General features: G+C 38.2%; 2 protein-coding genes across 2 annotated transcripts; one reads left to right on the top strand and one right to left on the bottom strand.

Annotated features, from left to right (window-relative positions):
* The first annotated feature begins 14,026 nt into the window (after positions 1–14,026).
* On the top strand, positions 14,027–17,087 carry LOC148920788 (actin-7). The gene is made up of 5 exons (XM_089051442.1): positions 14,027–14,162; positions 15,142–15,212; positions 15,312–15,705; positions 15,789–16,402; positions 16,524–17,087. The coding sequence occupies exons 2-5, from the start codon at positions 15,153–15,155 to the stop codon at positions 16,587–16,589; spliced, it is 1,134 nt and encodes a 377-aa protein (XP_088907568.1). The 5' UTR covers positions 14,027–14,162; positions 15,142–15,152; the 3' UTR covers positions 16,590–17,087.
* Positions 17,088–19,404: 2,317 nt separating this feature from the next.
* Positions 19,405–24,161, bottom strand: LOC103332037 (carbamoyl phosphate synthase small chain, chloroplastic-like). The gene is made up of 10 exons (XM_008234730.3): positions 23,871–24,161; positions 23,157–23,289; positions 21,599–21,687; positions 21,459–21,519; positions 21,303–21,370; positions 21,064–21,192; positions 20,873–20,982; positions 20,414–20,761; positions 19,998–20,163; positions 19,405–19,790 (listed from the first exon to the last, which is right to left on the bottom strand). The coding sequence occupies exons 1-10, from the start codon at positions 23,998–24,000 to the stop codon at positions 19,741–19,743; spliced, it is 1,284 nt and encodes a 427-aa protein (XP_008232952.2). The 5' UTR covers positions 24,001–24,161; the 3' UTR covers positions 19,405–19,740.
* Between the last annotated feature and the right edge of the window lie 2,872 nt (positions 24,162–27,033).

Genomic DNA, 27,033 nt, shown 5'->3' with positions numbered 1-27,033 from the left:
AGATCAATGTTCACAACAAGAGTTCTGGAAAAGAATTTGGAAGCTAGAGGTACCAACTACAGTTAATCTCTTTCATAGGAAGGTTGTGAATTCCCCGACAAGCACAAGGTGTGGGGTGGGTAGTGAAGATTCGGGGCATGTGTTGTGGAGTTGTAAGAAGAATAAATTTTTTTGGTGTTATACAAGTTTTGTGGCACGTATTCAGGCCCATGGCAAGTCTTTTGCTGATCTCTTTCAGTTGGCTGCAAAAGAGCTCTCACATGACAACTTGGACCATTTCGATTGTTGTGCGTGGAAACTCTAGCAAATGCGAAATGATTTTTTCCAGGGAAGAATTACAGCTGAGGCTGTGGTCTTGGTGGAGCGTACAATGGAGTGGCTAGTACAGAACAAAAATTGTATGGAGATATCAAAACCTGTTGTTTCTCCCCTCTTGGTTGGTGGATTCGTCCACCTTATCACACCCTTGTGCTCAACTGTGATGGTGTCGTAGGAAAGGAAGGCCGACAGAGGGGGTTGGGGGGTTGCATACGGGACTACAATGGTTTTTTCCTATGAGGTTTTGCTGCTACAGGACCAACGGGTTTGGATGTGATTGGAACTGAGCTAGCGGCCATAAGGAAGGGACTCTTTCTAATGCGAGCCAACAATATTGGGAACGTGGTGGAGGATATTTGTCGACTCATGGTGGACTTGGCGTTTTCAAGAGTGCTCTTTCAACTCTGGTCCAGCAATGGAGTGGCGCATGCATTGGCACAGTTTGGATTATCGAAAGGGACTACTTTTGTTTGGGAAGATGTCGCTTCGCCTTGGCTGGAGTCGAGCCTTGCCAGAGATATGGAGTTAGGCCAGGTTTTTATGTATTTAGTTCATGTCGGAGGCGATGCGACACTCTTTTTCCTTGACCGGATTTTCCCCCTTGGGGGTTTCTAATGGCAAGATTTTAACGAGGTCACCTTTTATATCAGGACCCGACCCAAATTCCACTTTGGAATCCGAGCCAAACCCTATGCGTGTCCGACACCTGGCGGGTGCTGGGCACAAATGACAGAATTGCCCTTTTAAGTCAACTTCAAAGTTTATTACAAGATTGACTTTTGCTGAAAATTCGGCAGAGTCTCCCCTGTAATTTGATCAGATCCCAAAATTTCAACCTGTCAACAAGCATAAATAGGTAACCCAAACGTTCTACATGCTTTCACATAATATTCTAGCAACTCAACATCAAAACGAAATGGCATCATGCTTACAACAATCCTAGGACAATATTAGAGCAACTAAACAGATTGATTTACAAGTATAATTCAATTATACAGAAACCCTACATAGGGAAAGGATGAAATGGAAGGTGGAATCTTCCCAGTGGTGGCGCTCTGGTGCACGTCTATTGCCTGAGGGCACAAAACATTCAAAAATGTGAGTTGACAAAAATAAAGTTTTAGAAAATAGTATAAGAACATACTAACATGTTCGTAGAAATATTTAGGAAACTTAATCAAATTGCATACTATATTCGTACAGAAATCAAGCAGGCATATTTATATTTATATAAACATTCAATCATTTAAACAAATTATCAAACCAATTATCTATCATAAAAAAGAAATAACTTTCTACCACTTAGGTGTACCTATGATATTCCGTCAATTCTTCGTGCCACCGAAGCAACACGTCCTCACAAGCCTCGGGAACACAAAGTCACCCGAGCCGCAATCCGAGCCGGACTCAGGAGACATTTGGTCAACCTTCTCCGCATTCCTTGCTCCCACGATCCCGATATCCCTAAGACTCGTGAGGCAAAACTCAAGCGCATTGACAAAACCAAAGGCAACTAGGATGTCCGTGGACATCGTCATATCCGAAGGCAACTATAATCCAAAGGCAACCAATTTATCCGAAGGCAACTTAATAACCAAAGGCAGCAATTAGGCACCTATGGTGGTTTAAAACAAATATATTTCTAAAAAAAAGAGATTAAAGATTATAAAACTATTTCTTAATTATCCTTATATTCTGCTGCCATTCATAAAAACTATAATTTTATTTCTCATCAAACCACTCAATCTGGTAATCACCTCATTTCCTACTTTCCAAGCCCTTTCTCATTTCCAACATAGCAGCATATAAATAAAACATTTAAATCCAATTAAACATGCTTGGAAAGCCATAGTCAATAATGACTTATTCAAGATCAAATAACATAAAATCATTTATAAAACAAAAGTCCACTCACTAAGCGTCCGAGCTCGCTGGACCTTAGGAGGGTCCCTTTTGTGGGTCAGCTGGTGCTCGAGTAGCTATTTATGCCATTACGAATATTTAATTAATAAAGTAGCTCAACATAATCATTTAATTCAAAACCCTGACCCTCGGCTCCTAGAAGTGCGTACACTTATTTTTAGACCATTCATATGCCCACTTAAGCCATTTCCAATGATTAGAATGGTTTAAAAAGACCCGGGAATCGATAAGCAATAGATTTCCATATTGGTCGACTTGGGACCCCATGGGGTCCATGACCTCCAATTGTCAATCCGAGAGTTTCTATAGGTTCGACATATTTTAATAACTATGCTCTGCAAGTTTGGTCCAAATTAGACTATCGAATTAATCACGATCGCACGATCGCTCGATCGAACGGTTACGGTTAATTTCACCTAGGGTTCGCGATTTCGGAGTATTCAGGACTCCGATTCACGATCCGTTGAATCCTATACGATCCTAAAAATATGGGGTACAACATACATGAGTTTAGTTCGATCCAACAGTTCGAACATATTGACTCGAAAATCGCACAACAGGTGAAATTCGTTCGAAGCTCAAATGGTATCCAAATTGGAACCGAGCGCACCTACGCGCTCATGACAACTAGGGGATTGCATTGGGACACAATGTGTAATAACCCAAACCCAACATTAATATTTAATTATTAATTTATTTGAGAAAAAGACAAAAATACCCTTAGAATATTTTATTAGTTTAAAAGTTGACTTTTTGACCGGGAAGGAATTTGGGGATTTTAGTTGTACTTGCGTAGAGCGCGACGAAATGAGTTCGTAGACATGTAGTGGACTCAAATCGGAGTTGTAACGAAGGAGTTACGATCAAAAGAAGTTCAGTGGCATAACCGTAAATATTTCAAACTTCAGTTTATATAAACCCAGAAATTTCTGGGTTTTGGGGGCTCGACCAGCCAGTTTCCCGGTGATTTCTCCCACCTCCGGTCACCGATTCAGGCAAGACCGGTCACGTTAGAACCACCACACTTTCCTCTTCCAGTCCCAGCCCATCTCGTCTCGATCTGCCGTCGTGATAGCCGAAAACCGCCACGAAACAGGCGGTTTGGACAGCTTTGACGGAATTTCGCGGAGCTCGTTCTCCCTCCTCCGCCATCGTTTCAGACGAGTGAGGTATGGTTTTCTAGCTATTTTTCGTGCTCTAGCTGCTGGTTGGGTAGGATTTCAGAAATTTCCAGCGTAGATAGCTCGATTTACGAGCCAGGTTTCAGAGGTTTTCGGTCACTGTTCCGGCCACTTCCGGCCAGTTTTTGGGGTAGGTCCAAGAACAAAAGTGGTTCCAAATAGGGTGTTATACCTAGGATAGGAGTCTTGAGCTTAGATGTTGAGTTTTTCTGGCAAGGCGTTATCGCTTAGGACACCCACGCGCTGCCGGCGCGTGTGGCGGCGCGTGAGCAGATTGGTCGAGACCCCATTCAGTTCCAGAATGATCCTTGGGTCGTCATGAGCGCCGTAGGAATTCGCGGATCTTAATTCGGATACCATTTGAACCCCGAACGGATCTCGCCTAGTATGCGATTTCCGGGTTCTATATGTTTGAACCGTTGGATCGTAGTCAACTTCAGGTATGTTGATCTAGGTTTTTCCAGGATCGTATAGTATTTGGCGGATCGTAAAACGGAGTCCCGGTACTCTGCAAACGTCAGCCCTAGAGTATGTTTTACGGATAATTGAACCAAGCATGTGTCGTAAGGTGAAAGAACTACGTGTGGCTTGATCCTCGAAAGGGTAATGAGGCAGCCTACGCTACTGCCGCAGCCACGAGATAGGGCCCCGAGTTTGTGTTATCGCTTCTGGGCATTTTGGTCATTTACGACCCACAGCACTAGGTGTCGCTTTAGACAGATTCGACCCGATTCCAAAGTGGAATTTGGGTCAGGTCGTTTCAATTGGTATAAGAGCATTAGGTTAACTTCCTGTAGACACTGCATTACATGTGCATCCGTATTTTCAGAATTGCTGGACAATTATTAGGTTGTTTTATTCCAATTGTTATTTTCATTGTTATTTTATATTGTTATTTTATTTATTGCATTGGTGTGACGGAGAAAACAGATATCCAGAAGGATTTGAAAAATTTGTTAAGGTTTTCATTTGAGAAACTTGTTATATATGTTATTATATGCTTATATGTCGAGAACTGAGGTTTAGCAAGATCAGTATTTAATTATCTATATTTGTTCTTATGATTAATTGTGTTGTAAGGGTATAAATTTATTATTGGAATTATATGCTCAGCAGAGAGTAAGGTGGTTAACCAACTAGCTAAGTAGTTGATGCATATATTCAGGGGTTGAAAAGGAAGAAATTTAATTTTTGGTTTTCATCAGATTTTGGTATATATAAATATATGTATATAATTATGTATATATGAATATATTTTAAGCTCAGTTGAACACCAATTTATTGGAAGTTGTGAAAATAGCAGATTATGGTTTTCAAACCCACCGTGAGGGTACCCCCCAGTTGCCTTGAGATAGTTATTTTGCCCACGAGTTCGGGGACGCTGAACCGTGTGGTGCCAGTGTACAGTTATTTTGCCCCACGAGTTCGGATTGAGAGGTTGTCTCCGAGACCTGCCACTTTACTGGATCAGCTAACTACGGTCCCCGAGTCTCGCTATGGGCTCGGGTTGACTTTGTGTCACCGAGACCTGCCAGAGGAATTGACGGATAACAGTGAATTGACGGAATATCAGGAATTGACGGATCGATATGGGGGTACACCTAGGTGGAGAGGATTTTATACAGTTACCATTATTTTCTTAAGCATTACATCTATATATGTATATATACACACACATGGTTACTTATGAATTTTAAATGAGTTCGATGCAAGTTTATTCAAAGTTTGTTTATTTTATTTTATTTTCATCCAGGGTGCTTTAAGTTATCTTATTTTATGTTATTTAAATTGTTGATAGTAATTTTTATTGTTTGTTATGATATTAAACAGTTCAAGTTTTCTAGCATATTTTGCCCCACGAATCTTACAGCTTATCCGACTGTGGGAGCGAATTATGGATCAGTTGACTGATGTCTCTGGTCCAGCCAGATTACAGTAACATGATGAGTTATACATTCAGTGTTTTTCAGCAGAATTACTATTTGATAAGTCATGCATGAGTCAGGATGTTTGAGATTGTCAGAGTATCATTGCTAATCTAAAAGTTCACATGAATTGCATTAGTAGATCGAATTATTTGAATTGTTGTGGCCTGATGCCAAAATATTATGATGTTTGATTACTTGAATATGATTTGATGCATGATGGCAGATGAGTTATATAAATGTGTGGCCCTCAGATTTTATTGATTACCCTATAGATACAGTTATTGAGATGCAAGTAGTGAGTACAGTACTAGAGGGACAGACTTGAGAACCCCGGTAATAGATGTAGGCTTAGTACCCATCACTCGAAAAGGTGAGGGTAGATAGATATAAATAGGTTGCTCTCGGATTTTATTATTTGAATATTAGATGCAGATACTGACTTATAGTTACAAACGAGTAGTAGTTGTGGGTCCAAGACTCACCCTCCGTTATAGGGAAAGTAAATTTCGAGGACTAAATTTTTGTAAGGGGGGCAGATTGTAATAACCCAAACCCAAAATTAATATTTCATTATTAATTTATTTGAGAAAAAGACAAAAATACCCTTAGAATATTTTATTAGTTTAAAAGTTGACTTTTTGACCGGGAAGGAATTTGGGATTTTAGTTGTACTGCTATGTAGAGCAACGACAAAACGAGTTCAGACATGTAGTGGACTCAAATCGGAGTTGTAACGAAGGAGTTACGATCAAAAGAAGTTCAGTGACATAACCGTAAATATTTCAAACTTCAGTTTATATAAACCAAGAAATTTGGTTTTGGGGGCTCGACTGCATAGCTTCCGGGCTATTTCTCCCACCTACGGTCACCGATTCAGGCAAGACCGGTCACGTTAGAACCACCACACTTTCCTCTTCCAGTCCCAGCCATCTCGCCTCGATCTGCCGTCATCGTGATAGCTTTAAACCGCCACAAACAGTATGATTTGGACAGCTTTTTGACTAAATTTCGTGGAGCTGTTCTCCCTCCTCCGCCATCGCTTCGCATAAGTGAGGTATGGTTTTCTAGCTATTTTTCGTGCTCTAGCTGCTGGTTGGGTAGGATTTCAGAAATTTTCAGCGTAGATAACTCGATTTACGAGCTAGGTTTCAGAGGTTTTCGGTCATCTTCCGCCACTTCCGCCAGTTTTTGGGGTAGGTCCAAGAACAAAAGTGGTTCCAAATAGGGTGTTATACCTAGGATAGAGTCTTGAGCTTAGATGTTGAGTTTTTCTGGCAAGGCGTTATCGCTAGGACACCCACGCACACGCCGCTGTGGCGGCGCGGAGCAGATTGGTCGAGACCCCATTTAGTTCCGAATGATCCTGGTCGCCATGAGCGCGAGGGAATTCGCGGATCTTAATTCGGATACCGTTAAACCCCGAACGGATCTCGCCTAGTATGCGATTTCCAGTTCTATATGTTTGAACCGCTTGGATCGTAGTCAACTTCGTATGTTGATCTAGGTTTTTCCAGATCGTATAGTATTTGGCGGATCATAAACGGAGTCCTGGATACTCCGCAAACGCCAGCCCTAGAGTATGTTTTACGAATAATTGAACCGCATGTGTCAGGGGCGGTGAAAGAACTACGTGTGGCTTGATCCTCGTAAAGGGTACGAGGCGCCTACGCTACAGCGCAACACGAGATAGGGCCCGAGTTTGTGTTATCGCCTGTGGTATTTTGGTCATTTACGACCCACAGGCACTAGGTGTCAATTTTGCACAGATTCGACCCGGATTCCAAAGTGAAATTTGGGTCATGTCGTTTCACAATGCCCCTTTGCTATAGTGCCCACGCTTGGCAGCGTGGGTATCCTAAGCGATAGTGGCTGCTAGAAAAACCTCAAAATTAAGGGCCAAGATTCCTACCCTAGGTTCAGGACATCGATTGGAGCGACTTTTGTTCTTGGACCAACCCCGAAAAATGGCCGGAAGTGGCCGGAATTTCAATTCAAAAACCAGCCAAACTTTGAATCGAAAATCGGGTTATCTAAACTAGAAATTGATCAAATCTTACCCAGCCATCAACTAAAGCTCGAAGAATAGATGAGATTCCATACCTTGACTACCAAAAATGGCGATTGGAGGAGAGAGAACAAAGCCGGGGAAAATCACGCGGAAAACCGATCCGTTTTCGCTTTTTCCTGTCTAAGACGGCATGGCGGATAAGGTTGGGGTTCTAAGGCCACATGGGTAATGGGGAGACTAGCATCAAGGCTGCTGCATTTTATCATTTCCAAAAGATCTTGGGACAGATCAGATCTTGCAATGTAAACTGAAATTTTTAAAAAAGTACTCAAATAGGTAGGGTGACTTTTTTAACCAACTATTCCATTTTCCGATCCAAAGAGAAGAAAGAGAGAAGAAAGGAACGAAAAAGAAAATAGAAGTTGCTAACTCGAAATCAAATTCTGAAAGATTTCGTTGAAATGTTGAATCCACTTTTATTCTTTCTCTTTTCGAACTTATTATAATTTAAGAAATTCGAAAATTCAAAGAAGGGAAGGGGAGGGATTAGTCACTGATATTTGATTATATCTCTAATCGTCTTCACCCCCTCCCATGTCAATAACTAGAACGAGAATTAAAAAAAGGAGAATATCAACGGGAATAAACGATTGATCTCTATCAATAGACCTGCTAAAGACCCAAACCATAAAGTACTTACTACCGGTGCCACGGAGAGATATGTTTTTAGATCTCGCATTTTAAAATCCTCCTTATTTATTGTAATTTGTAATACATATATGATCAGGACATATATGTAATTAATGATCACTTGTATTTGTACGCGGAATGCCTAATTCAAATTGAAATGTACAACGTCCATTCTTTTGGCAATAGCTTACATGTCATTGTGGCGGTTGGCGAAGTTTGAAAAGAGAGAGTGAGAGAAAGAGCCGTTGGGGAGAGAGAGAGGGAGATGAGAGAGAGTGTCGCACGAAAGAGAGAGAAAGAGGGGTTTTAAAAAAACAAAATCTGATTTCCTGCAAAATTACAATTTCTCCCTTTTTAGTATTTTTTTTAATCATTTTTTACTTAATATAACTCGGATTTGAGCCCAATACGTGTCTACAAACTCATTTCACTGTGCTCTACGCAATGGTACAATCGGAATTCCCAAATTCCTTCCCGGTCAAAAATTCAACTTTAAACCTAATAAATTATTCGCGGGGGTAAAATAGTCTTTTATTTGAATAAATTAATAATTAATAATTATTTAAGGATCGGGTTGTTACATTTTACGCCCTCCTGTTCCATATTGATGTATTGGCTATTTGTGCCTTATGTTGAAGGTTAATGAAAGTTCCTATTGATTTTTATTTTTTTTTATAAAAAAGTTCAACTGAGGAAAAGAAGAAATATAACACTTGTTTATACCATATTTGACCAAGCAACTAGAAGCAACTCTAAGCAAGACAAAGAGTCTCGCATTAGAATATTACAAGAGTGAAGACTCCCCATCACCTATAAAAGGAGATTACTCTCCACTTAGGAGGGGATCCTTGGGCTAGGCTTGATCTTTAGTCATGGGCTTGTCCCTTCTTACCTTTATATTTGGGTCCAACCCTATGTACAAATGTAAATATACATTATTATGATAATTAGAATATACTTCTCCGTGGATGTAGCCCATTCATTAACGGTGAAACCCATATATCTTGTCTTCTGTATATCTATCGCTTGCCTAAATCTTCACACACATGATGAAAGTCCTCACCTTTACCCATCATCTATCATACCTTATCACTAAGTTGGGCTTAAAAGTGCTGAACCATTTTTTAGCATCAACAGTTTGGCACAGTCTATGGGAATCGACACATAAAGCTTATGTCGTTCTCTCCTTTAGTGCCCTTCGGCACCCTTACAATCAACATCACCTAAGTTCCCATTCAGGAATACTTTGTTGGAGCAACCATGAATGCTAAGGCAGTAACATGTAGAAGATGAAGCCTTGCAATATTGCAGAAGAGGAACAATATGAAGGACCCAGCTCTTCTACAAACCCTTACCTTTCGGCACCTAGCAAGCTAAAGCTGTCGAACAGCAACATATTGCCCAACAATAAGATAAGCTTAGTCTTCCCCCTTATTAATATAATAGAAAATAGGCTATCCAATTAAAATAAGCAAAAGCCATTTGTGTTGCCTATATGCTTTTCAGCAGTACTACATCTTATTAAAATTCAACACTTGTCATTTGGCAAGTCAATAAAATATCTATGCAAAGAGGTCTCATGCTGTTCAAAGTACGATAAAAGTTTGCCCTCTCAAGATATCTCATATTTGAAGACTCCAGACTAAGGCATCTATACCCACAGGCTCTAGGACTTTCCAAGTTGCTAAATTCTCCGTTCCACCATTAACAACACTACTGATTCAGAAGGGTTCCAATATACCAAACGGCACACCCATCCAGAGATTGCTCAAGTCACCCAAGAGCCCTTGAGAGACCACCACCTCCATGTCGTTTGGTAGCCTTTCCCCACCGACCCACCGGGGTACTTGACCTTTTATCATCGTTTGGAAGCTTCTGACTACTACCATGTCTTTTTTGCATCCTACACTTGTTGCTTGGGAATGCTCAAACTGTCATACCCCTCAAATTTTTGCATCGGCCGATATTTTAACCCTTGCTTGTGAGATCGAGCCCAACAATATAAGGTAAATATTCCTGGTCTCACAGTGCAGCAAACAATACAACGTCTTATTCAACAATAATCAAAGAACAACAATATAATAGAAAAAAATTAAAGGGAAACACACTTGGATTCTAAGGGCCCGTTCGGTATCATTTTCAAGGGCCATTTTCTGTTTTTGTTTTCTGTTTTCACGTGAAAACGTGTTCGGTGGGTTGTTTTGAGAAACATGCTGAAATTGTTTTCTGAGAATGAAAATGAAAGTATGAGTAAATGTTGAAAACGCCAGAAATTCGTTTCGTTTTGCTTTTGTTTTGATCTCTCGAATCAAAGCCAACTCTCCTCCGTCACTTGAGCAAACAATCCAATCAAATTATATCCAAAACAATCAAATCTCCTCCTTCCAACCATAATCAGCCCCAAAATTTCTAGAAAAAAACTCATAATCACACAAATGCAACTAAGAAAAAAGACAGAGAGGAAGAAGAAAAGAAAAAAAGGGGAAGAAGAAGAAGAGAAAGAATCAGAAAGAGGGAAAAGAAGGGAAAGGGAAAAAGAGAGAGAGAGAGAGTTGCAGAGGGAGAGATGAGAGAAACCACCACCACATACCCAGCTCAACCACCATCACCACCCAATCTAACCACCACAACCATTAATTAGTGGAACTGGAGAGATGGGTTGATGGGATTCATGTAATGGAAGGAAGGAGGAGTGAGTGAAAAAGAAGGAAGGAAGAAGAAGAGAGAAAGTAGAGAAGAGGAAGAAGGAAACAAAAAGGAATCTGGGAAGAAAAGAGGAAGAATAGAGGAAGAAAGAAAGAAAGAAAAGGAGAAAAAGGAGAAAATAAAAAATAAAAAAGAAAGGAGAAAAAAGATAGTTTTATCTTTTAAAAAACAATAGAATTTTTCATTTGTTAAATTATACATTTTTAAAAATATTTTTTCAAAACAGAAATTAGCAAAAATACCCTTGAAAAATAATTCACATAATATTATTCTCAATTTGTACTACTAGACATATTTTCATTGTTTATAATAATTTTAGCCTCTAAAAATATCAGAATTTTAAAAAAAGTAGAACTGAAATTAGTAAAAATACACATGAAAAACAATTGTACTACCAGACACGTTTTCATTGTTTTTGTTTTCTAAACAAGTTTTCTAATTATCTACCAAACGCATTTTCATTTCCTAAAAATGCAAATTTGTTTTTTTGTTTTCATTCTCTGAAAATATTCTCAGAAAACATTCTCAAAACGTTACCAGATGGGCCCTAAGTTTCCAACAAAAATTCAACATACCTGCAATAGATTAATACATGCATACCCGCATATTAGACTTCATCAACAAATAATAAAAAATTAAAACAAGAGCTTTGAAAAATCAAAGGATGTAATCAGTCTTCACCTATACAACCAGTACATCATTTATATCTTGGAATAAAATATCAGTATTCTAATTTTTATAACTAATTGGAAGGATTCATGGGTCATTACCTATGTTATACTTGAAAAAATAAAATAAACAAACAAAATAAGAACAAAAATCTCACCAAAACAGGGACCCTCTTTAAAGAAGAACAACCAAGTCAGCCCCAACTGAAAAGAGCAAAGAAACCCTTAAATTTAATCTCTCTCTCAATCTGAATTAGCAACCCCAATTGAGAAGAGCAAAGAAAACTCCCAAATTTAATATATATATATATATATATATATCTCAATCTGAACCAGCAAACACGAAAATCACTACCACACATCCCTCCAACTCCATGGCTCTAAGGAAGAATGCAATTTCTTCTTCAATGAAAAGAAGAAGGAAGAGATGGTTGGTTTGGAGGAAGTAGAGAGAAAGTTTAAGTAAACAATTGAAGTTTTATTTTATTTTATTTATATATATCAATAGTAAAAAATTGAAGTTAAAGATTATATTTAAGAATAGTATTGGCAATCGAACTCGTTAGTGACAAGATTTGGCTTCATAGTGTCTAAAATTTTAAGTGCTTAATATTTTCACTTCCCACGCTAGAAGGGACTGGCGCATTGGCTTGCCAGTAAATTTAGTAGTGACAAAAGACTTTGTCAGTATTATTTAGTAGTGACAAATCATTAGACTTTGCCAGTATTGGGTCCCAGTGCTAGCTGAACTGCTCTTTTGCTAGTATTAGGCCCTGTTTGGGATTATTTTTTGGCTAAAAACTCGCTTCACTTTAAAGTTAAGCGGTTTAAAGTGTTTGATAAAAATAAAATAACAGATTATTTTAAGCGAGGCTTTTGAAAGCAAATTTTAAAAGGTTCTGCGTTGCTTTTCAAAATCGCTTTCAAAAGAAGAGATGAACCTTTAATGAATTTTTTTAATTCCCAAAATACCATCATTCATTTTAAAAAATGACATCACCTCCACTTCCACATCCAACTTCACCACTTGCATCACCACATTCACTACCTCCACAACCACCGCCACCACCGCCACCACCACCACCACATCCTCCTTTTCCTCATCCTCCGCCATCACCACCACAACCACCACCTCCTCCACCAACTCCACCACCACCTCCTCCACCTCCACCTCCACCACCACCACCACCACCTCCTCCAAAACCTCCACATCCACCACTACCTCCACAACCACCACCACCACCTCCACAACAGCCATCCCCACCACCACCACCACCACTACCACAACTACCAACTCCACCTTCATCACCATCATGACCTCCACTCTACCACCACCACTACCACCACATGATTAGTACATAACACTTTCAACATCATGTTTATTTTAGTCATTATTCACAGTTACAACAATTTTATATTAAAATTTACCAAATGGTTTTGTCACTGCTTTTTGTACTAACAACACTTTAAAAATATTGTTTACCAAACATAGAGCTGCTTTACTTTACAACTAATTATTTTCAAAGCACAGTAGAAACAACTTTTTTTAAAAAAAGTGACAGCAATCCCAAAATTGTAGTAGTGTTTGAAATTATTTTATTTTATTTTTGTAATTAGGAAATTCTTGTGGGGTAGGTGTTGGGTTCTTCTAATTTTTTTGTTTGATTACAAACGATATTCCACTTTAATTTAAATTTTTGTTTAATTATAAACGATATTCCACTTTAATTTAATCTAAATAAAGAGGAGGTGGATTTGAACTCGGCTGTGTTTTTTTTTTTATCGAGCAAAATGATTTTGATAGAATAATTTTTTTTAAAAAGTAGTAAAATAAATAAATTTGGTGGTTTTTTGAGTAATTTATTTATATCATTTTTATATTATGTGCGGATTAGACAATCACATTAATTAAAAAGTGTCAATAAATCATACAAGTTAAGAAAACTTTAAATTAATTTTAATTGATGTGTTTTCATCCGCCACATAAGGTGGTATAGATACAATCTGAATGTAAGAGTAGATTATTCTTTTTTTTTCATTTTATTTAATTTTCGTTAAATTGGTTGGTTGGTTTGCATTGATTTTGAAATTTGAAGTGTTTTGGTGCGAAACTGGCCGGCGCGCGATTGAGTCGAAGCAAGGAAACCCACCAAATCCCCGGAAAAGGCAACAGCCGAGCCTAGGGAGCCGAGCTAAGCCAAACAGCACCTGTTGCAATGGATATTAATGTCAAGGACAGACCAATACAACCGCGGAGATTCTGAATTATGACGCGAACCATACGGACCGGAAGCTGACGTGGCAATCAAGAGGCGGAAGCAGCAGATCAAACGGCTGAGATTAAATAAAAAAAACCAACATCCCCAATCGAACAGAACATGGGTTGAGTAGGAGGATTTGGAGAAAAGGCTGTCAGCCAGGTCACCCTATCTTTTCTCGTGGTCGAAATGATTCTTCACCCAGAAAATAAAATTCCAAAAAAATTAAAATTTAGAAAAAGTGGAAATAAAATAAAAATATGCAACATTTAATTTGGTCCAAATTTCATGTGCATTTCAAAACCCGGAGCTATATATATATATGACCCTCTCTCATTGCAGGCTCACCCTAATTCTGCTCTGTTTTCATTTCGACCATTTCTTGTCAGCCTTGAAGAAGAGAGAGACACAGCCAAGCCTTCGTCTGCAGAGGTTGGCTTGGTTATTCTTCATCGTCGTCTTCGATTGTCTTCGTCTTCAAGGTAATCTGAGTGGATCTCTGCAATTTCTGTGTGGTCGTAGTTTGAAATTCTCTGCGTGTTGTTTTTTGTTTGGTGAAAATTGAGCTTGATTTGTAATTGACGAGTAGATTGGAGCTCATTTGTGTCTGATCTGGAAGATTTGCTGCCGATTCTTGTGTATTTGTGATTGCTGGAGTTAAATCTTGTATGAGCATAGTGATCTGTAGTCTCTTTTACCGATCGCTTTGGTAGATTGTGATTTTGAATATTTCTTTGTATTGAGGTGGTTTTGAAGTTTGATCTGGTGCTCTCTTCTTTGGATCTAATGCTAGTGATCTGCTTTGTTTTGCATATCTCTGTTTTTCTTTTCTTTTAGATCTGTATATCTTAATTAGTTGGAATTTGATATGCTTTGATTTGTTCATATATTCAGTGAAAGCATTGAATTTGAACTCTGATGGTTGAGATTTAAATCTCATGCAAGCCTTTTTCATTGCCTGTGAAAAATAAAAACCCAGGATAAACAGTGTGTTTGAAGTAGGTATTAGAGTGAGCTGTTTTGAAAAAAAAAAAAGATGTTTATTTTGCTGATTGAGCATTGTAGTAGCAATCTATCTAAGCCATCGGGATAATATGGAAAAAAAATCTTTTTATTTATAGTAGTGATGGTTTGATTTTGTCTTGTTTGCTTTTGGCTGGCTATGATGAATGGGATCTAAAACTTTAGGCAGTATTCATCAGTGTGTTGTGTATTGAATTGAATAACATATTGTAGGAGTAGTGTGCATGAGGTTTTTTAAGGTGATTCTTTATGAATGAAAATGTAAGAGACTTATAATGCACAAAGGAATAATGAGACTGATTACCTTTTTGTTATACACGAACTAAATTAACTGACAAGATATTTGATAGTGAACATGGCATGGCATTTTGATCACTGATATGGTTTCACTCATGTAGTATATTGTTGTTGTATTAATTCTGTATGTCTTGGTTTCAGGTTTGTAAAAGATGGCTGATGCTGAGGACATTCAACCCCTTGTCTGTGACAATGGAACTGGAATGGTGAAGGTAAGTGTCATTTATTTGCCTCTTTTGTGTTCTTTATGCATTGAAGTTTAATTGAAGCTTTAATTAAACCGTTGTCATATACTACGACTAATTATGCAGGCTGGATTTGCTGGTGACGATGCACCCAGGGCAGTGTTTCCTTCTATTGTTGGTCGACCACGACACACTGGTGTTATGGTTGGTATGGGTCAGAAGGATGCCTATGTAGGTGATGAAGCCCAATCTAAGAGAGGTATCCTTACCTTGAAATATCCCATTGAACATGGTATAGTAAGCAACTGGGATGACATGGAGAAGATCTGGCATCACACTTTCTACAATGAGCTTCGTGTTGCTCCTGAAGAGCACCCAGTTCTTCTTACTGAGGCTCCTCTCAACCCTAAGGCTAACAGAGAAAAGATGACGCAGATCATGTTTGAGACCTTCAATGTGCCTGCCATGTATGTTGCCATCCAGGCCGTTCTCTCTCTGTATGCCAGTGGTCGTACAACTGGTTCGTATCAACTATTTGCTGAGTCTGAATCTTGATATCTTATTATTATTGTTCTGGCATTGAATGAGCTTCCCATTGTACAGGTATTGTGCTGGACTCTGGTGATGGTGTGAGTCACACTGTGCCAATCTATGAAGGTTATGCCCTCCCTCATGCCATTCTTCGTCTGGACCTTGCTGGTCGTGACCTTACAGATGCCTTGATGAAGATTCTCACCGAAAGAGGGTACATGTTCACCACCACTGCTGAGCGGGAAATTGTCCGTGATATGAAGGAGAAGCTCGCATATGTTGCCCTGGACTATGAGCAAGAACTTGAGACTGCTAAGAGCAGCTCTTCAGTAGAGAAGAACTATGAGCTTCCCGATGGCCAAGTAATCACAATTGGAGCTGAGAGATTCCGGTGCCCAGAAGTTCTCTTCCAACCATCACTCATTGGAATGGAAGCTGCTGGAATTCATGAGACTACCTACAACTCTATCATGAAGTGTGATGTGGATATTAGGAAAGACCTATATGGAAACATTGTGCTCAGTGGTGGGTCAACTATGTTCCCCGGTATTGCAGACAGGATGAGCAAGGAGATTACTGCTCTTGCTCCTAGCAGCATGAAGATTAAGGTTGTGGCTCCACCAGAGAGAAAGTACAGTGTCTGGATTGGAGGGTCCATCCTTGCATCCCTCAGTACCTTCCAGCAGGTGATCATCATTGTTGTATCTCTTGCTTGTTTATGATTTCCTTTCCTTCATTTTTTTTTTATTCCTATGCTATATATAGTTTTGCTTGAGACTGATATGCTTTTTTTTCTTTTCTAATTAGATGTGGATTTCCAAGGGTGAGTACGATGAGTCTGGCCCATCCATTGTCCACAGGAAGTGCTTCTGAGTTCTACAAATGTTTTGATGGTGAGTTATTTTTCAATTTAGTTGGATTTTCGTGTCGTGTCATGTGAAGTCAGTTTGGTTGGCAACGATATGCGTTGAGGTGGGGTCAGTGAAGGACGGAGTAGATTCTGATGTTGATGTATCATAGCTTTTCATCCATGTGAGAGGCTTTGCTTGCAATGGCAATGGTGTTCTGTATATGTGGTGGGCAGAAAATCAGTCGAAATCCATCCTCGCCTTACCTAATCTTTGGTTCAACCATCTCTTTCAGTAGGATGTTTGTAGCAGGAGAGTGATTGGGATGCTTTTTCATTTTTTTTTTTCCTTTTTCCATTTTTCCTTTTTATTTCCCTTTTGTTCTATATTTGACGGTCTTTTTTCCTGAGAACATTAATATTAATAGCTTTATTGTATCTGAAATTTTATGGTAGTGTCAGTTTGTGGTCATAAACTGCTATGGAAATTATATTTAAATACTGGCTTGAAAGCTTGAGAGGAATCTTGGCTCTTCTGTGCTTTGAATTGGTTCTTTTGAGGTGTGTTGGCGTTTTGTTTTTGTTCGTGGTCAGGGTTTTATTTTGTCAAGGAATCCTTGGCCTCAAACGAATGGATGGGCTTGCCATTTGCCAATTGTATGCGAGACCTGCCAAGGGTTTTATTTCTTAATTTTTTGTAATTTTGTCTTTATGCATACTTCACTTTGAAACTACTTGTGTGTACCTACCACTCAAATATTCTAACAAATACAAAGAAAAAAAGAAAATATCAAAAAGAAGATGAGATTGGAACCGAGGCATTTATTCCGTTAACATGACCGGCTAACTTCTCAGTTCCCAAAAGAAACCTCCTTTTCGAGCTTGGTTTTAGAGTGGAACGTTAACTTCCTTCATGAGTTAACCTCAATGAAATTCGAATCTGTACCATACTTCCTTTACAAACTCGATGCATGATCGCTTCCGCGAATCAAAGAATCAGAGCATGGCGATCTCTACAGTACCTATATTTTTGGGTATAAAATTTATGATGATCGGTATCAGAAATGGAATAATTTTTGTGTGTTGGGGTTTAGATTTAGAGTGGATGAAGTGAAAAACTTGTTTTGGAGGAGGGCACGGTGTTGGCATCAAGATCCTAAATAAAAGTGAAGAAAATGTAAAGGCCATTTGTATTTGGATTTGAATATCAAATATTATGTCCTTTTTAGCAAAACAAATTAATTGTATGGATTTCATTTCAGTTGAGGATTTCAAATAAGAAATTGAGAAATTTTAATGCCACCTCTCCTTGAACTTTTAACGTGAGAAGTCTGGCTCAACCTAACATGAACTGACTTTTGTGAGGCCAAAGAATTTTTTAAATTAAAATTTATTTTCTGACTACACCCTCAGATGTTATGTTTCTTAAACCTACTATCACTTTAACAAAGTGAACCTCAACCATTAAAGGCAGAAAAAATCACACAAGTTGATGAAAAAGCTATTCGTAACTAATGGAACATAAAATCGTCTCTTTGGAGCCTCCAAATGAGATATGGTTCAATAATTTTTTACTCTCCACCCTAGTACAGTGTTTAGTTGGATTGACTCTGATTTTTGGTGTGCTGCTCTCTCAGGTGGTCATGGGGTAAGCCTCCATGGTATTTGTGTGTGTGAGTTTCTCCCTTCCCCCTTCTTAACTAAAAATCCTTAAAATTTTAAATTGTTTCGTGCTGAATGTTAAGATTTAGTATTCTCTTAGCGGTATCTCTCAGGTGCGTGCCCTCTAAAATTTGTTGTGTGCGCTGAAATGTTCCCCCCTTCCCCCATCTTAACTAAAAATTCTTAAAATTGTAGGTAGTTTCGTGCTGAATATTGGAATTTCATATTTTTTCTTGATGGTATCTCTCACGTGTATGATCTGTAAAATTTGTTGTGTGCTCTTGTTGGGGCCTGATTTTTTCATCTTAAATTAATGCCCATTTGGGCCAAGTCGTGGCTTGGGTTTTCGTTATTTGAAGTGGATGGATTCCTTGGGCTATTTTAAATGGCTAAAAATGGAATTATCTATTAATTAATAATTACCTAGGAAATCAAGGATAATTCATGCTCATTTTTGGCGCAAATCAATTAGATAATTGATTTTAAAAGATTACGATCTGATCTTCACAAAGGCGTGACCTAATAGACTATGATCTCTCTTGATAGGGTAAAAATCATGTGAAAGGGAGGAGATAGCTAATGCCAAAGACACAAATTTTCAACAATCAACTCGATACAAATCCTAATCCCTTTCTCAAGGCTAGCCAGTTTATTGATAATTTCTCTGCTAGATCTATCTCTCGTATCAATTTCCAATTGATTTGCATCAATTGAAGGCGTTGTGCTTGACCATAGTGCAAGTTATGACATTATTTCTCGACTGTTATCATTGCTTGACTATAGTGCATCATTTGTCATGAGTCATGAAAAAGAACTAAATGGAACTAGTTTTCCCATTCAATTCGAAAATTGTTTGATCAAAGTCAGTTTCTTGGTGTGCAAGTTAATTCTTATTCAAGCTTATTAGGGTTTAACACTACTAATAGTGGCACGCTCGCAAAGTCATACAATCTCAGGCCTACTCTCTCCAATGCTTTCACCGTCCACAACCGGAGACTTGACGGGTTGGGAGAGCTCATGTCTTGGGGAGATGTTCACAGTTTGGGGTTCTCTTTTTAGGTTGATGTACTGTAAACATAATAGTATGGCGGATGGACAATTACTGAAGGACAGTTCTGATAAGTTGGATGGTTGCAGTCAATGCATGAACTTATTTTCATAGATGTGTGTGCGATCATCTATAGAATAACCATTATATTTAACCCCAATTCGCGTAAGAAAGCAAACAAAACAAAACCAATTGGGTAATAATTATACAACTCCAAGTGAGGAATGCTGTTTTATAAATTTCACTGGGTGTCTAAGCAACGTAAATCTTTTTTACTTCACAACCACTAGCAAAATCACGATGCTACAAAATGAAAAAGGTGGGAAGCACACTCCTCACTAGTTTTCTGCACCTGAAACCGCACCCGCAAAACAAATAGATAAGAGCAGTAGATCGATTATTGAACTACCGTTCGAGCCCTCGCTACCTTAGGCATGTCATCCATCAATAAAGTTGGGGCATAGCCTTCATGCATTTACTTTCACTTTCTTCATCAGATTTATGAATTCCCCAAAAGCTGCAGTAAAAAGTTCCGTTAATCAATACCGGTTTCTTAATGTCAATACAGTACGCATGCACCATCAGAAAGAAATGGAAAAGGGTGTGTAGGGCAAGAAAATTAGCAACGAAGAAGACGAGGCAAAAAATCACATGCTATGAGCTCTACCTTCCCCTTGCACCAGTGTATTTGATAATTGTAAAATAGAAACATAATTCACATTACCATAATCTGAATCACGAGGTCCTGGGGATGCTTCAGGGTGGTATTGAAGAGACATGATGTTTTGTGCAGGATAGGCAAGACCAGCACAGCTTCCGTCATTGAGATTGACATGAGTGACTTCTACACCTTCTGGAAGTGATGCAGGGTCAACTGCATAGTTGTGGTTCTGCCACAAAAGAAAATGCAGAAAAAGTTTTTGAATTCATAGATGTAACTCATATGATTAACTACAAAAAAAAAAGAAAAAAGGAAAACAAATTCTAGCACAACAAGCTTAAGACAGAATATACAGTATTACCTATCACTTGGCATGCTTACTTCAAGATGCCAATTGAGTTCTTTCAAATTTATTCAAATATAACAGTACTCAAATATTGTCACATTCTATTTAAAAGAAACTTATGTGATTTAGTTACCTGAGCACTGATCTCAACATGTCCACTATGAAGGTTACGTACTGGATGATTTCCTCCATGGTGACCAAACTTCATTTTAAATGTTTTACCACCTAATGCCTGGCCAAGCAATTGATGACCCATGCAAATTCCAAAAACAGGAACCTTTCCAAGTATCTCCTTGACTGTTTCAACAGCATACGGAACAGCAGACGGGTCTCCAGGGCCATTGCTGAAAAGAACCCCATCTGGTTTCCTCTTAAGAATCTCTGATGCTGGCCATGTTGAAGGCACAACAGTAATTTTACAGCCATGGGAAGCCAAGCGCCTAAGTATGTTATGTTTGATTCCAAAATCATATGCAACAACCTTCAATCCATACACAGAAAAAGAGTAAATTAAGACCAAACTACCAACATGGCAACATCGGGGCAACAATTTAGTAATTCAAAATTCAAATAGAACTTTATGAGAACTTACATGAAAAGCCTCTCCATCTCTTCCACTGTAGTTAAATTCCCACTCTGAATTTGTTTTATCCACCCATTCATAAGGTTCCTTGCATGACACACCACTTATTAAATCGACCCCTGCAAAATTAAATTAAAACCATGAGCCATTAGCTGTGCAATATTTACCAACTTCTTTAACTAACTCCATGAGATCCTTACCAACAATATCCCACAATCGAGACATTTCTAATAATTCCTCATCTGTTTTCGACTCTTCTGTGCTCAAAACACCAACAAGGCTTCCATCTTGTCTTAATCTGCGGGTGATAGCACGTGTGTCAACATCATCTGTTATATAATCAGCCAGCATCAAAAGAAAAAGTCAGAAGTTGCACAGATAAAGCATATCACACCAATTAACATGATTCAGAAAAAGATTACAGCCTGGTTTAACTTACAAATTCCCATGATATTCCTTTCGGCTAAATAATCACCAAGTGTTTCTGTACATCTCCAATTTGAAGTACTGCAAAACATGCAACACAATAAACAAAACCAATTTACTGAAAAAAGTGAGCAGAGCTAATCAGAAAAGTTAGCAAAAGGAAGCATACCTGATGCTTAAACTCCTGATCACTAGACCACCAAGGAAGCATTGCTTTGATTCTTCATCATCTGAAAGGGAACCCATCAATATGAGAATTCACATATCCAAGTCAACAAAATTTTTAAGACAGAGGAAAAACCAACCTACCAAAATTCACACCAGTATTTCCAATATGCGGGTTTGTCATCAGGACAAATTGACCAGCATAACTAGGGTCTGTAAGAATTTCCTGATACCTGCATATAAATGTGGAATGCCCATATATCAGACGCCATGTATGTTCTTAGCAACTCTAGAAACATTCAACCCAACCAAAGCCGTGGTAACTACTTCCATTCATGCAAGCACTTGATCTTCTTTACCCAAAGTGTGATTATCTTCAAGCCCTTGGGGTTAGCCCAAGTGGTGGGTGGATAATGAGTTAGGATTTGGACAGGGCAAGGGTTTTATTCCCTCCAATGTAACAAAATGACAATATTTATCATCTTCACTTTCAGATGGAAGAAAGACAGGAGATGTATAATATTTCAATAAGTTGGTCAGCTTGTACTCAGACGACTCAATAATTACTCAAACATTTAGTGACTGACTTATGTAGTAATTTGACTAATAGACAGTATCCATGCAAGTTAACATATTCACACATTTTGAGGTGGAGAAACCATGGCTTGTAGGAAAGAACATTTCACAACTATGTAATGTGCAGGAAGGTACTTGGCACTTAGTTTGACTCATTTGAACAACAATTGCTAGCCAATGGTCTATGGGCCTAACAACACCCTCCTTTCCCTTAACAACAAGTGTGGTGGGTGTGTTTCAGGATTGAGTGCCTGGTATGTGCATGTAGTAGGAAGAAATTAAAAGGCAATGCCATCCAGTTAAGAAGACATGGAGCCTATATATCTCTTCTACCAATACGGGGAAATCATGCATGTTTGTTGGCCCATAGAATAGTTGGGAGTCAACTATTACTGTTGGTTGAAAAAATTTATTAAAAAAAATTCAAAATATATCTACATGTATAAAGGAAAACATAAGCTGCTCTATCAACACCAGCTCCTCAATAATCACTCAGATTCCGTCTATGTTGCACCTAGGAAGGAATAAATCAACTAGTCTGAGAAATCAAAACATGCCACAACATGTAAAATCAACCTCTCCATATTCCTATACCCTTGGGCACACAAATATCTATTATTTATTTATATATACTCAGAAATCCCACCAACCCACTTTGCTCATTTGAACTCAAAACTGGGGCCTCATGCGGAACCCAACAATCATTGGGAGGCAGGAAACTCTAGCAAATACCTAGGCTATCTTGATGAATCAAACCCCAGACCACGTGGGGGAAAACCACAGGCCTGAGCACTCGATTATAAAATTATGAACATCGGCACCATGGTAATGACTCAAATTCCGTCTTTTTTTGGTCTTTAGCAATGAATCAACTAAATCAGGAAAAGGAAATGATACCATAGTAGGGAAGTAATTGCTGGAATAACTTAACATTGCAATAGCTTTCAAAAAGACTAGGAAATACTCGTGCAAGTAAATATACTGCTCAAGTCAATATAGGAGGGTCCATGGTGAAAGGTTGAGAAACCCCTTGTATTATAGCAGCTAAATCCCACAAGAAAGAAAGTGACAAGATAGTTGACATGTTAAGATAAATTCCTGGAAATGCACCATTAAGTCATCTTACCCGGTCAAGGATGTGTTGAATACAACTTCACCAACTTGGGTTCCTGAAGCACCAAATGACTTTGCTCTCCAGATTGAACCATCTTCAAGCACAAGTCTAGCATCTGAAGTCTTCCAAGGTCTCTCTGACAAACCTAAATCATAAAAAATAATATGAAGTGTAGATATCAAAGTATAAGGGTCTAGCATGCTAAGATTTTCTTGTGGAACAACGATGAAAAATACAAATGGGAAGGGAGAAAGTTCGGTATTAAAGATTAAAAAAACCATTGCAATATTAACCCCGTATTAGTAAGGAACTAACAACATCTAACATTATAAACTCTTGAAACTTCTACATAGAATGTAAAAAATCCTAATGTGCAACACATATGATGCCGAAATTTGCAGTTCAACTGATTGTTTATTCATCCAAAACATGTTTTCTGAACATAAGAACAAGAATTACATAGCTGAATTGTGGATTGTTTAACCAAACAAAACCATCATTTTGTATATTTATTTTCAATTAAAATTACCATGGCACCCAATCTACTTGCCCTTCAATACAATTACTGTGAAATTAACTGTCAGTGCATTAAATATAATCTTTAAAAAATTAAAAAAAATTCAGATAAAGAACATTTCAACCCTGAGGCACACTAATGGGCTGGAATAGTTGGCATAACCAAGAACAACAATTGAAATGAGGGAAATGAAAGAGTACTCGCAGTACCTGGGACCACGTTTGCGGTGGCGGAGGAGCATCTGAGAGTGCAAACCCTAAGCTTTGTAGGGTTTGGAGACTTTGGAAGAATGAAAGTCGACGGGTTTCTTAGAGCTAAGTTGAAAGCAGCTGTGGCCATTCTCTTCTTCTTCTTCTCTCTCTGTGCCTGTGATGGTGGTGGTGTTTCAGAGAGTTCAGGACTGAAGTATCAGAGAGATTCGACCAAAGAGAAAAAAGAAGTTTCTTCTGACAGCCAAAAGATTAAAAAACCCTCTATTCGGTTTTATAATTTTGGGGTTGTTTTTTCCTTCTGGTGAAATTGGCTAAAATAGCTCTTTTTTCACAAATTTTATTCTAAAATACCTCTTGCATTAAAGAGGTAGGAACGATAAGAACATTTTCACTCATTTATCATGACAAAAGGTAAGGGGAGGTAAGTGTTGTTACTATTCATATGAATAGTACTTGTCCTATCAATTTTTTTGTTGGTTTTTCACTCATTGCCATGGCAACCCAGAGGTATTCATGAGATATCATAGAATTTGTATAGAGTTTTGGTATGGAAAGTGAAGAATATTTAGGTATTTATAAAAATAAAAAATTCGAAATTGTTATTATTTTTTCAGAATTTATTTCTATTTTTCTAAATTTGTTTTCATTCTGGACGTCATAGACCTCAGCAATACTCGAGTTGTTCTTGCCTTCAGGCCAAGGATTGGTGGAGCCCACACCTTGCCTAGGCTATTTTGTATCGCTAGAAACAACTTGAAGGGCCTAGGTCCCTTCATGCTCGAGCTGGGTGGTGCGGTGGAATTGCTCTAAGGAGACACTGTCTGATACTCTAAGATAGGTGGTATTATAGTAAAAAGAGTGTTGATTTTCCCACTTCCCTTTTGTTTTTTTTAATACTTTTTACTAGCATTTCTACCCATTTGCCATGGTAAAAGGAAATGGTCTGTTACTATTTATGTGAATAGTGCGAGTCCTTGCAAAATGCTAGTTGGGTTTCCACCCATTACTATGGCAAATGGCAATTATTATTCACTTTAAATTTATTTTATTCTTTATACTTAACGATTAATTCGGATAAGGATTTCAGTTGTTACGTGTCCATATTTATTATAAAATTCACATTTCAGATTTCGAATAAGATTTTTAGTTGCTACAATTGACAGTAATCATCCATATCCTCTCTATCCTTTCATTTCTCATATTTACAAAACACATTCTACTTTCAATGTCTTACATGAGGAGGTTGTTGGAGAGGGCCGAGCGAGAAAATGAAGAAAGAATGCTTAAACATGTTGAAGAAGAAAAGGAGTGGCAAGTAGATGATGATCAAGTGCCATGGCAGTGGGTATGCTTGATCAATCAAGCCAACGCCACCATGGTTCACAACCCGACCGTGACCCGAACATGGACAAACGTAGGCACTCTTGAGGTAAGAATCTCTTGAAAGATTACTTTATCCCAAATTCGTTGTACTCTAATTTTGATTTTTATAGGGTGATATAGAATGCAACCCCATTTGTTCAATAAAAACATGCATAATGTTTGCAATTGCAACACATACTTCGTTTAGAAGTACGATGCTACTCAGGTTTTGGGTCTTCTTCTAGAGCAAAAACTTACGACTTCTTCTGAGATCTTTGGCGTTTGGTACATCTGCAGACCAGGTGGATGAGACTGCTAGGATGAGGAAATCTATTATCCTAGAGAGCTTGGTGAGATTATGTGATGCAATCGAAACTATCTACACTAGGGATTACCTTCGCAAACCTATGTCTAGGGACCTCCAAAGGCTTCTACAAAAAGTCGAGGCTCGAGGTTTCCCAAGCATGATTGGAAGCATCGACAGCATGCACTAGCAGTGGAAGAATTGTCCAACTGCCTGACATGGATATTATGAGAATAGGAAGGGCCAAAAAAGTATCATTCTGGAAGTTGTTGCATCATTCGATACCTAGGTTTGACATGCCTTTTTCGGAGTTGCGGGATCTCAAAAAAGACCTTAACATGCTCAGTCAATTCCCGGTGTTCAATGATGTGTTGAGAGGTCAATCCCCTCATATTACATATGAAATCAACAATACCATCTACTTAGGTGGCTACTACCTAGTAGACAAAATTTACTCGAGGTGGACAATATTCATCAAAATAATTTTTCATCCCCAATCGGAGAACGAAAAATACTTTACCGCCTATCAAGAGGGTTATAGGAAAGATGTGGAAAGATGTTTTGGTATCCTCCAAGCTCGGTGGGCAATCATTAGGGAGGTTACTTGTATGTTTGATGAAGAGATGCTTCGGAGCATTATGATGACATGCATCATCCTCCATAACATGATTGTGGATGATGAGTATGATTATGATGAACAAGAGATGTTCGAACCCGATCCGATGAACACGACATTGACAAGAATTTATGAACGGCCTGTGGGAAAAATGGACAACCACTGGAGCACTAACCGTTGATTAGGGACAGTCATTATGACAATCGTATGATTAACCGTTACACAATAATGCAATCTTCTTGTGTTCACGAAACACATCAAGTTGACTTGATGGAGCACTTATGGGCTCTGAGAGACAATCACGTTCAATAAAGTCAAGTTTAATGCTTAGTTTTGAATTATGCTTTGTTTGTGTTTTGTTTTGAATTATGTTTTGTTTGTGTTTTGTAATGAATTATGTTTTATTTTGATGTATGCAATGTTTTTAAATAAATAGCTATATTATTGAATGCTTTCTTTATTCAATAAAAGACAAGCAATATAACTAATTAAGAAATACAACTAATTCAATAAAAGAGCAATACAACTAATTAAGAAATAGCAACTCTATCAATACAATCTAATGGTTTTCATCATTTAACTAATTCGTGTTGCTAGGTCCAATGTCAAGGAAAAGCATTTTTCTCATATTTCTTATAACATCCCTTCGTTCTTGCTTCCAAAATGACTTTGTTTCATGGGACATATGGCTTATATCCTCGGCCATGGTTTCTCGATCTTTATTGTCCATGTCTTGTTTATATGCATACTCCCTTTCTCTTGCAAATGCTTCATCTCTTGCCTTGTCAGCCTCATCTCTTTTCATGTCTTTCTCAATTCTTAGTGTGTCATTGATAGCAATTTGCTCCAAAAATTTTGCACAATCATAGTTCAAAGTG

Source organism: Prunus mume, linkage group LG1 (assembly GCF_029339155.1).
Source record: "Prunus mume cultivar Tortuosa linkage group LG1, ASM2933915v1, whole genome shotgun sequence".
NCBI classification, from domain to species: Eukaryota; Viridiplantae; Streptophyta; class Magnoliopsida; order Rosales; family Rosaceae; genus Prunus; species Prunus mume.
This window is presented reverse-complemented; position numbering and strand designations above follow the sequence as displayed.

What these genes read in the sequence shown, in the direction of transcription:
- LOC148920788 (XM_089051442.1), top strand. Translation starts at nt 15,153, where the DNA reads ATGGCTGATGCTGAGGACATTCAACCCCTTGTCTGTGACAATGGAACT. An exon ending in ATGGAACTGGAATGGTGAAG is followed by an intron (nt 15,213 to 15,311) that starts GTAAGTGTCATT and finishes CTAATTATGCAG; the next exon opens with GCTGGATTTGCTGGTGACGA. An exon ending in CCCTCAGTACCTTCCAGCAG is followed by an intron (nt 16,403 to 16,523) that starts GTGATCATCATT and finishes TTTTCTAATTAG; the next exon opens with ATGTGGATTTCCAAGGGTGA.
- LOC103332037 (XM_008234730.3), bottom strand. Translation starts at nt 24,000, where the DNA reads ATGGCCACAGCTGCTTTCAACTTAGCTCTAAGAAACCCGTCGACTTTC. An exon ending in AAGGAATATCATGGGAATTT is followed by an intron (nt 21,193 to 21,302) that starts GTAAGTTAAACC and finishes ATTATATAACAG; the next exon opens with ATGATGTTGACACACGTGCT. An exon ending in TCGATTGTGGGATATTGTTG is followed by an intron (nt 20,983 to 21,063) that starts GTAAGGATCTCA and finishes TTAATTTTGCAG; the next exon opens with GGGTCGATTTAATAAGTGGT.